At 32.1% G+C, this 11662-nt stretch overlaps 1 protein-coding gene across 1 annotated transcript in view; it reads left to right on the plus strand.

Annotated features, from left to right (window-relative positions):
• Positions 1 to 11662, plus strand: part of LOC106462934 (3'-5' exoribonuclease 1-like) — a 50881-nt gene that overhangs the window by 25109 nt on the left and 14110 nt on the right. The window contains exon 5 of the mRNA XM_022390332.1: positions 6614 to 6723. Coding sequence (XP_022246040.1) covers positions 6614 to 6723 — 110 coding nt within the window. The remainder of the gene's footprint in view (positions 1 to 6613; positions 6724 to 11662) is intronic.

An 11662-nucleotide genomic window follows, 5' to 3' on the forward strand; every position in this document is an offset into this window, starting at 1 on the left:
TACAACTTCCTTCTCAGATATGGATTTGTCTGTACTTCCATTGACAAGCAAAGAGAAATAGAATAGATGTTTTGTGAATGATTCTTTCAAATCATCAAGCATAGATTCAGCAGTGAAGTCCCATCAGTTTCACACCATGTTTCTTCTCAACTGCTACCATTGTTTCATAGAAATTGAATGATTGTTCTGTATAGGCCACTGTGTAAGCTATGTCAAAGAGTTTCCCTATTTTCTCCTTCCAGTCGTTGTCCATTATTGCAAGAGATTTGTAAATTTTTGTGTCAGTAACAGGGACCTCTGCATTTTTTAGCCAACAGAAGAGATTTAGAGGCAGTATAACCTTTAGCAGTGTCCTCTTTAATATTTGATATGCCTAAATGCTTCCATATCACAGTTTCACTTGTCCATCATATAGGGCATTATACTCATCAGGTTTCAAACCTTGATACTTTTCTTGCACCAACTGCACCATACTTTAGAAACAATTCCATCTTTTTGTTAAAACTCCAACCAATCATATCCCAACCTTTCTCTGTCTCAAGTTTTGGGTTATGATTCCTTTTTCCACATGGTTTAGTACTAGACTTAAGATCTTTTCTACCTAGGCACATCCTTGGCATGGTTAGAACTAGAAGTATCACAACAGGAGAGCTGTGAGCTAAATAAAAAAGAATGCATCTGAGAATTTTATAATTATGTTACTTTATAATAAGCAAGTTTCAATTAGTAACATAGCTTAAGTTAGGCTAGTTGCACTTACATGTAAACCTAGATTTATCTGGCCTAGTCTATCAAATGTTTAGGAAACAAATTCACCAAACTAGAAAGGAAATATTATTTATATAGTAGCCTATCCTGAAGGATGATGCTTCAACTATATTGGATGACTACATATTGACAGCTTTCAGAATCTGACCTTCCCTAGAAAAATGTGCCAAATTATTTTAAATGTTATTTAAAATACTTTCAGGCTTTCATAACATTTCTTCAATAAAACTGAAGCTTTTCTTCTAGCAAAAGAAAAGCTAGACCATCTAGAGATGTAGTAGCTCAGTTGGCTCACTTTTTTTAAGTGATAGTTTAGTGACTTTTAAAAATAAATGGTGAAGAAACTTATAAACTGACCCCAAATGATGTTTGACCTGAAAATTGTATACAACCTTTAGGCACCTCTCTCCATTTATTACTTTGTTTAACTTTGAGAAGAATCAAACAAAATCCTTGGGAGGAGAAGCATTTTAAAGGTTTCTAGGATTTGACCTCTAGTGACTTTACAAATCATGAACAGATTTCAAGCATCTCTATCCACTTGCTAATTTATCTAAGTTTGATACAGTTCAGACTTACACATGAAGAGAACAAGTGCTTTTTAAGATTTCTAGCTTTTGCTCCCTCCTGACCCCAAATGACCTTTGAACTAAGAATTGTATACAGTTTTTATGCACCTCTTATCCATTTATTACTTTATCTAACTTTGAGATTGATCAGACAAAATCCCTGGGAGGAGGACAAGTTTAAAGACCTAATTCCTTCCAATAAAATTCAACCCCAACATGTCTGACTACTTGACCAAGATTGATGAAAATCAGCTACAGTCTCTGAACAGCAGCCCTTTCAAAATCTTAATGGACAGACAGATTGAGAGAAAGACACATTGCCACAACATAAGGTCAACATTCTGTTTCTAAACAATACTACTACTAGTATTTTTCACATGATTTCAAATGTAGGCTAGTGCTGATAAACAGTAAGTTGGCCTACACTACAGTATAGCACATGATCATAACCTATAAATCACTCATCATCACACGTTGCATTGTGCAACTTGCTACTTGTAATTCACTAACATTAATCCTAGCTAGCTAATGTAATAGTTTTGGTGGCTTTGCACATAAAATTTATCAAGCCAAATTATTGACATATCATATTTCCTTTCATTTTGTAAAAAATCAGGAAAAATCTACATATTTACCAATGAAAAAAATATTCCAATTTTTGGCACTTGGCTGCCACAGAGAAAAGTTTCACACCATTCTCCCTCTTAACTAGCTTCTTTTTCAGCATGTTTAATGTAAGGAGTATTTGACCAGCATATGTATGTGCTGACTTTGATCGTCACGTACTGCTGTCACTGTGAATCTTTGTTGTTTGAGGGCCAATTTGAATTGCTTGCTACTAATAATTTCATATTAATCATACTAAGAATCTTCAGTGTGGTATGAATCAACTACACAAAGTGATAACTTCACTCCCTCCACTACATTCATTTTATGTGATATATTAATTATACTAAGAATCTTCAGTGTGGTATGAATCAACTACACAAAGTGATAACTTCACTCCCTCCACTACATGCATTTTATGTGATATATTAATCATAGTGGAGGGAGTGAAGTTATCACTTTGTGTAGTTGATTCATACCACACTGAAGATTCTTAGTACATGCATTTTATGTGATATATTAATCATAATGAGGTAGTTTATATAGGTTGTAAGTCCAATGTTTGTGATCTCCCAATGTTTTTCCCTTTACTGCATTATGCAATACAAATTTAGATCACGAGGGCATGATGGCCAAAGGGATACTGAAAGGTGGCCATTGATTTTGTGAGGGCACCACGGCCATTTTGAAAACTGTGGCAGCAGTTGCTTCTTTGGCTGCTGTGAATTTCCTGCCGTACAGTAGGTTATAAATTATCTATGAAAAGGAGATACATTATATTCTAAAGATCTCTACAGTTTATAGATTCATTCATAGCTGCTTAGATATTGAATCACTTTCTATTCAACAAAATATTTGATCACAACACAAAGTTCAATCTTCTCTATGATGTTTAACGCTGCTTACTTCTTTCCTTTAAAAATCTGTAACACAAAATGAATTTGTTTTATGTTATGTGTTGTTTAATCATAAAAAGGTTCAACTTTAATACTTATCAGCAAAAATCATACATTTCAGTTTCATTTAGGTTGGGCCACAAATTTTTAGAACAATCCTCATACTTACAAAGTTCAATTCACTTTTGGCAACTTTTTCATTGTGTAAATTCCTTTTTGTTAAGACATTTTGTGTCACTTAATTTTATCACTAATTAAATGGAGAGGCAAACCACAAGATATTTCTAAGTGGCTGTTGATATTTCTTTTGCACCTATTAAAAATATGTCCATTAACAGAAAAAACTTAAATGTTTATTCCCTTGCAAGTATTAGAAATGTCTTTTTTTTTTAATCTTTTTTTCTTTTTCAGGCACTTTTTTAAATTAAAATATGCATCAGGCTTATTGTAATGAAGTTGCTGGACAAATATGAGGAAGTTGACACAGCAAAACCTATAAACCTAATAAAAGTAATAAAAATCACATATGACTGAAGTTTTTCACATTCCACATAATTAGTGAATTACAGAGCTCAAATCAAAAGTGTGTTAAAATAGAGCTGGATGATTAGTGGAACTTGTTAATCAATTAATCAGTAGTAATTGATTACATTCGACCAATTGCAAAATTTGATTACTTGGATAGTTGGAGTAAATGAAAAATAGTAATATCTGGAAACCTTGATTTTAATTAGCTTATTATTTTCTTGAGTGGTGACACTAATTAAGCTGAACAAACTTTAATTAATAGAAAATGATAATTAAAAATGATAATGGTAATGTTTTGATTACTAGATAATTGGAATAATCAGAAAAACTAATTTTAAATAGTTTATTATTTTCATAACAATTGTAATTGCAAATGCTGAATAGTTTGAATAATCAAAAACTGTAATAGTTGAAACTACTATTAATTGATTATTTTACATGGCCCCAAGTAATAATAATTAATGTTCATAGGTAATTGTGTTAATTGTCCAGCTTTATTTCATATGTCTCTCTGTCTGCCGCAAGTTAAAAGACCTTTCATTCAGACCCAGAACTCATAATCTGGGCTGGACCTGTGGAAACCAAAAGTTTAACTGGAGTACTGATTTTTCTGTAGTATAAGAAAAATATTACAGTGATGTAAAGTTTCCTAGCTATTTAAGCAATAAGATTTTGTTAGGCTTAACAAATGTAACTGTAAATTGAATTTGTTTTAATGTGGGTGTTTTCTCTTTCATATTTTTCTGTGTTATACTTTAAAACTCTAAAGTCAAAGTTGTGGAAAAATGACTTTTTAGATCTTCCATTTTTCTGACTCACATTATTGTCCACGAGTACAAAAATTCATCTTCAATGGACTAGAACTCATTGACTTATCTGATGCTCAGGTATGAACCTATTATTTTATGTCCGTTACAGGTATAGTTTAATAATGATTTAGTGGGACCAAGTTTTCTCATGCTCATCAGTTTCTTTATTTAGCGTATGTTCATCTTCTCACAACATATCTAATAACCATTCTTCTTCAAAAGCTTTTTTAACTGATTCCACAAGTTTAGGTCTTTTCATTTAACTTGAAGAGTTAATATACAGATATATACACAGTTTTTTTTTAATCTGTCTCAATATTAATTTACATATCTTGTGGAAAAAAATCATCACAAACAAACTAGATGAGATGATCCAGCATTCTTACTCATTCAATCAAATATTTTTGCAGTACTTGTGAAGAAATCGATATGTTTATTGCGAACATAATTGTTTATATTTCATCAGATTTTATACAGTCCAGGCTTCTACCAAAAAGGTGCATTTTTTTAAAGACCATATTCAGCTTCGGGGTTATTGCTAAATTATGTGTTAAAAATCACCATTCACTATGAAGGTGACTGTTAGATTGTATACTAATAATCATGTTTACCATAGAGGTAATTATCAAGTTGAACATGAAAAATTACATTTTTCAATGGCATATTTCCAATTTCTATACCAAAGGAATGGTTTTGTTATGGAAACTGTTTCCAATTTCTTTAATAGAGTCTGGTATCATAAAGATATTTTACTTGGTTGATTGCAATTAAACCTTTGGCTCCCATTCATTTTCCAACTGATAACCAGCTAGTCCCAACTCCAAAGTTTCACAGACCACTTTGTACAGTATTAACAGTTTAATGTGCTCTTAAGTTACATTGTAAAAACATATAATTCAGTTGCTATATTTTAAAACATATTTTTTTCAACCATCTTGTGCACCTGTAGTTGGGAACCACTGTACTATATTGACTGTTCACTCCTTTTATTGGTTACAGTCTCAAGGATTGGATTCCTGTGAACATTTGAAAATGATATTTAAGAATTGTTTTTAAAAAGAATGTTGTGCTATCTAATTTGTATGAAAGAAAATATTTATATTTAAAAATTACACATCAACAGAATTTTTTGTTTGTTTAATTCAGTCTTTGTGGATTCCCACTTTTTTATTTTTCAAGAATGTTTCTTAAATCAGTGTAGTTAACTTGTTACATGTTTGTTAAATTTAGAGATTGTGCTAGTATTTAAAAATTGCATTTTTTGAACATTTGCTGTCTTGCAAAGTTTGAAAAACATTAGGGAGTGAATTAAACTAGCAAGCTATTTGGATAGTATAGTATTATTGTGTTAAAAACTGTTTAACTTCTCCATGCTAACTACTGTGATATTTTATTTTTGTGATGATGATGTGTTTCAACTTTTAAAACTTTGATGGGTAACTCTACAACCAAATTTTTATTAATTTTTACATGAAAAAAAACTTCCACTATAATAATACAGTATTTTGAATTAATCAGTGTTGACCATGTATTCTTATAGTAAACTAAATAAGTCAAATTTAAAGAAATGATAACAGAATCTGTGATATAAAAGTTTTAATTATTATAGCTTTATCTTACAAAGTATAAAACCTAATTGGAAGTAAGTAATAAGATAACTAAGAGTGTTGTCTGATAACATTAGCTTCACTGTGGTGACAACACTGTTTAAATTTTAAACTAGGGAACGTGACCTAACAAAAGGCAAAATTGCCTGCAGATTTTGGATATATGCATCTGAAGCTTTTTCTTAAAGAGGGATTCTTGGAGCAGTGGGATGTTGTACATATTGCATCATATAAAAAATGCTTGGTTATTTGAAGTAATAGGTCTTGTTACGTCTGTGTCTTAGAATTGCAGTTGTTTTATATTTTGTATTTTATTAAAATTTGTTATTTATATAACATAATTTTGTATTAATCTGACTTCATTGGATTGCTGTAGCATTTCCTTATTTATATGTATTTGTATCTTTAACTTTGTTTTGACAGATGATATCTGGGTAGTGGTACATGGTCATTTTACTTTTATATGCTCATTTGTCCTAGAGATAGTAGTTAAGGTTTGAAAGAAAATATCTTTAAATACCTATAATTAAAAGAAATGTTTATTATTATATTATGATTATATTTTTATTTTCTTAGTCTATAATATGACCAGTACAACTGCAGATGCTACACACAAGTCAGTGCTCATTAATTCTCAAGGTTTGAACTTGCATTTGGTAATCACCCTATAAGTAGATTAATTTATCACATTTAAAGATTTAGTGACATTTCTTTCTCTAAGGTGTATATTTTAGTTCATGTATGTAAAATTAATGACCTTTCTTTTAATTCTGTAAGTTTATACAAATTTTTAGTTACAATAATCATCAGAAAAGTGTTTTTATTTATAGGAAACAATTGATGGTGCTGATACATTTCCAGAGGTGCTTCAAAAGTTTGAAAATTGGCTTAAAGATAAAGGCTTAGGAAGTGATTACTCATTTTGTGTAGCGACAGACGGGTAAGGAACTTAATGTTAGGATAGTGACACCTACTCATCTTGTTTCATATGCCATTATATGTTAATGTCTGGTGTTAAAATAAACCAAAAGAAAATTTTATTATTTTATAGTTATGATTAATTTAAAATTTTGTTAATTGTTTATTTGATACAAATACCTCATGGTCTGACTAAATGAGATAACCATCATTTTAAGAGGTTCTCAGAACTTTTAAGTGCATTAATGGTTAAAGCTTCTTTCAAGTTGAATGTTTATAGTTAAACTATACATATATTATTAATTTACTGATTAATGCTCATTATCAGCTGGTTTAGTTTTGAGTTACTTTGAAAAGTGAAATTAATGTTTCAGATTTTTTTCTCCCATTTTGGTTAATAGTAAGATAAGACCATAATTCTTTTTCGTTTTTTTTTCTGTTTCTATTATGGTTCGAAATCATGTTTTTTGGATTATAAAAACAAGTAGTTACGGTAGTACCTTGTATTGACCAGTTTTTTTATATATTTTATGAGTGAGAAGAGTGGACATATACTTTTTTATGAGTGTCTTCTTTACATATTGATACATCTTTAACTTCAAATGGTTATTATTTTTGTAGACGGGTTTAAATACGTATATTCAACTTGTTTACCTGATTGGCTTTTAAACATCTTAAGAAGTGTGTGAAAGCCATGTAAATTATAGAGGTACAATTTATGTTACTGTAAAAAAAAATTTTAATTATTCATTGCTTTATTTATTTTGTATGTAAGCTTATGCATTACAAGCCTATTACCTTATTTCCAAACCTGATAAACATGAATATACATGTGTGCTTTTTAAAATTACCCACAATTCCAGCATAAATTTCAGTAGTTTTCTATCCATCTTTTAGCTCATTAAAAATAACACTAGGTGTCTACTGTAAATATTCTGATCAAATAAGCACTATACAGGTGTCCATCTGATCATAGGAGTTTCTTATTAGTGTCAGTATTAAAGGAGTAAACTTTGTTTTATTATTTTCACAGAATCTGCTTATTATTGTCAGTAACCTATTGGTATCAGTCTTATCACAGGAGTTTCTTATTAGTGTTAGTATCACAGGAGTAAACTTTGTGTCATTACTTTCACAGTTGCATATCAATGTCAGTAAACGTAATAATAAACTGTACATACCGATATGATCATGTGAAGTTCTTATTACTGTCAGTGACGTAGGTTTAAACTTTCATTATTTTTAAAGAAGCTTCTTAATATCAGTAACCTATTAGTATCAGTCTTATCACAGGAATTTCTTATTAGTGTCAATATCATAGCAGTATACCTTGTGTCATTCTTTTCACTCAAGCTGCATATCAATATCAGCAACCAGAGCAATAACCTATCTGTATAATCACTGAAATTACTTATTCTTCTCAATATCACAGGAGTAAATTTTGTGTCACAGAAGTTACATAGTAGTGTCAATAAACTCTCAGTATCAGTCTTATTACAGGAGTAAACCTTGTGTTATTATTTTTAGAAATCTTGCATATTAATGTCGGTAATTTATCGGTGTAAATCTGACAACAAGTAATATACAGGTGTCTGTGTAATTATTAAGTTGCTTATTCACATCAGTACTACAGGAGTAAACATTTAATGTTATTCCTTTTACAAAAATACATTGAATATTAGTGTGTCAGTGACCACAGGAGTAACTTGTCTGTGTAAATCTGACAACAAGTAATATACAGGTGTCTGTCTAATTATTAAGTTGCTTATTCACATCAGTACCACAGGAATAAACATTTAGTGTTACTCCTTTTACAAAAATACATTGAATATTAGTGTGTCAGTGACCACAGGAGTAACTTGTCTGTGTAAATCTGTTAACATAAAAGTGCCTGAATGATCACAAAAGTAACATACTAGTGTCAGTCTGATTATATAAGACACATACTACAGAAGCAATATATTAGTGCAAATGACTCAAGAGTAAAAGCTTAGTGTCAGTTGTATCACAGAAGTAATATACTAGTGTCAATCTGATTATGTAATTCACATACTACAGAAGCAATATATTAGTGCAAATAACTCAAGAGTAAAAGTTTAGTGTCAGTTGTATCACAGAAGTAACATACTAGTGTCAATCTGATTATGTAATTCACATACTACAAGAGTAATATATTAGTGCAAATGACTCAAAGAGTAAAAGCTTAGTGTCAGTTGTATCACAGAAGTAACATACTAATGTCAGTCTGTTTACACAAGTAACACACTTATGTGGTTTTGAACACAAAGTTACTAACAGAAATACATTATCAGCGTCAGTCCAATAACAGAAGTAGCTTACTAGTCCATCTGATTACAGAAGCGGTTGAGTAGTCTATGTTTGATAACATAAGTACTGCACTACTTTCAGTCCGATAACAGAAGTAGCTTACTAGTCCGTCTGATTACAGAAGTGTCTGAATAGTCTATGGTTGATAACATAAGTACTGCACTACTTTCAGTCCAATAACAGAAGTAGCTTACTTGTCCGTCTGATTACAGAAGTGGCTGAGTAGTCTATGTTTGATAACATAAGTACTGCACTACTTTCAGTCCGATAACAGAAATAGCTTACTAGTCCGTCTGATTACAGAAGTGGCTGAGTAGTCTATGTTTGATAATATACGTACTGCACTACTTTCAGTCCAATAACAGAAGTAGCTTACTAGTCCGTCTGATTACAGAAGTGGCTGAGTAGTCTATGTGTGTTAACATAAGTACTGCACTACTTTCAGTCTGATAACAGAAATGCCTTACTACTCTTGGTCTGACAATAGATGTACCCTAGTTTCTATCTGATAAAAGAGCTTACTATTCTCTGTATGATCACAGAAGTAGTGTGTTTTTTCCAGACTGATTCAAATAACGTATGAGTGAGTCGAGTCCCAGAAGTAACTAATAAGTTAGTTTGCACCAAAGTTTTGAAAGGAAAGTATGATAAATAGAATTTAAAGGGCTGAGCTGTTATCATCTGTGCATCAAAAATTGTTTGATATATAATGTATAATCTTGATAAAACATGTACAATATGCTTAGAATCATGTGACCCTAACTCCAGCTGTATCACGTGTAAACACGTGAGGGTAGTGGGAGCATCAAGGCTAGGGGTGAGTGAAAAGTGTGCATATAGGGGCAACACTGAACAAGAAAATCTGTTATGTGAGGGGAGGTAAGTATCAAGGAAAATTATAATATTCTGAAGTAGCATACTATGCAAACAAATGATGGATATCAACATAAATATAAAATAAAATAAAAAAAAAGTCCAATCCACTTCTGATAGCAAAAACATTTTATTTCTTCAACATTAAGTTCTACAAGTTACAATCTATATCAGTAGTTCCCAAAACTTTTTCAATGACAACACCCTAACACACTTACCTTGATTTGTGTGACACCCTTGCTGCCACATGCAATATTGTTTTGTAGAGGTTTTTTCAATGTTATTAATTATTTTTCCTTTGGTGAAACTCTTGTGACACACTAGTGTGTCATGACACATAGTTTGCAAACCTCTGCTCTTTGGTTTCATGTAACTAATAATAGGACTGATTTGACAAATAAACAACCTCTAATTAGAAATTCTACTTACTTACTAAGTTTCTTGTACATACAGTATTGTTACGACAGCGGAAGTCACACAATGCTGGGAGCATGAGCGCTGGAGTTTCTGGAAGGATCATGAATTTTCCTGGCAACTCTAGTTTGTTCGAGGTGCCCTCTTTTTTATTGTATAAGCCTGGTGAGAAAAACCAGCAGGGGGCAGAGGCAGATAGATTGAAGAGATAGATAGATAATTGAGTCAAGCGAACAGTAGGCACCATAAATAAAGTGTGTGAATCACTGTGATTTATAGGGTATGTTATAAAAGTTGTTAAGTGTATTACAAAGTTTGTATAGAGAAAGAATAAACTGGTTTTAATCAAGAAGGGACTTGTATCGCTGAAGTTTCTCTGAAATAATTTTTACCAGAAATTATCAAACAAGCAGATAGTAACAAACTGGTGTCAGAGAGTGGGACGGAAAAGAAAAAAAAGAAGATGGAAACAAGAAGTGGCAAATCAAACTACAGCTTAGCAGATTTGATGACAGCAATACAAGAACAGCAAAAGAATCAAGAAGAGAGACAACAGCAGGGGCAAGAAAACCTACAACAGTGACTGCTCGAACAACAAAATAAACAAGAAGAGAGATTACAGCAGTTTTTGGAGGGAAAAGAAAAGAAACAAGAAGAGAGATTATAGCAGTTGTTGGAGGAAAAGAATGGAAACAAGAAGAACGAGAAAATAAACAAGAAGAGAGACAACATCAGTGGTTGGAGGAGAAAGGAAATGAACAAGAAAAGAGACTACAGCAGCGGTTGGAGGAGAAATAAAATAAACAAGAAGAAAGTCTCCAACAGTTGAAAGAAAGCCAGCATACACAAATGGAAAAGATTAGTAAATTTCAAAGTGAATTAAATACATTAAAGGACGATTTACTGTCTTTTACACATAGAGGATATATTAACTATGGACCGAATCAGCCCCAGACAACAGGAAGCCCCTTCCAGACCCCGCAGCTAAACACTAATGCAGACATCTTCAGTCCTGCCAGAAGTCACATTCCAGACATGAATGTCAGTAATTGGGGTGATTTAGTACGAAGGAAGCGACATGAATTCGATGGGAAGGCGCCATGAGAAGCATATAGAGCACAATTTGAGCTCCTGGCAGAAATGAATGGATGGACAGAGGAGTAGAAAGCAGTGTACCTGGCAACGAGCCTGAAGGGACAACCACTGGAAATACTTGGACAGTTGTCAGCAGACGACAGGCATAACTATAGAGCACTGGTAGCTGCTCTAGAACTCAGATATGGAACTCAAAATCATTCCAAAGTATACGAGGGTTGGTTAAGGACTAGAGTCTGTGCTAAAAGAGA

This window comes from Limulus polyphemus, unplaced genomic scaffold (assembly GCF_000517525.1).
Source record: "Limulus polyphemus unplaced genomic scaffold, Limulus_polyphemus-2.1.2 Scaffold1285, whole genome shotgun sequence".
NCBI lineage: Eukaryota > Metazoa > Arthropoda > Merostomata > Xiphosura > Limulidae > Limulus > Limulus polyphemus.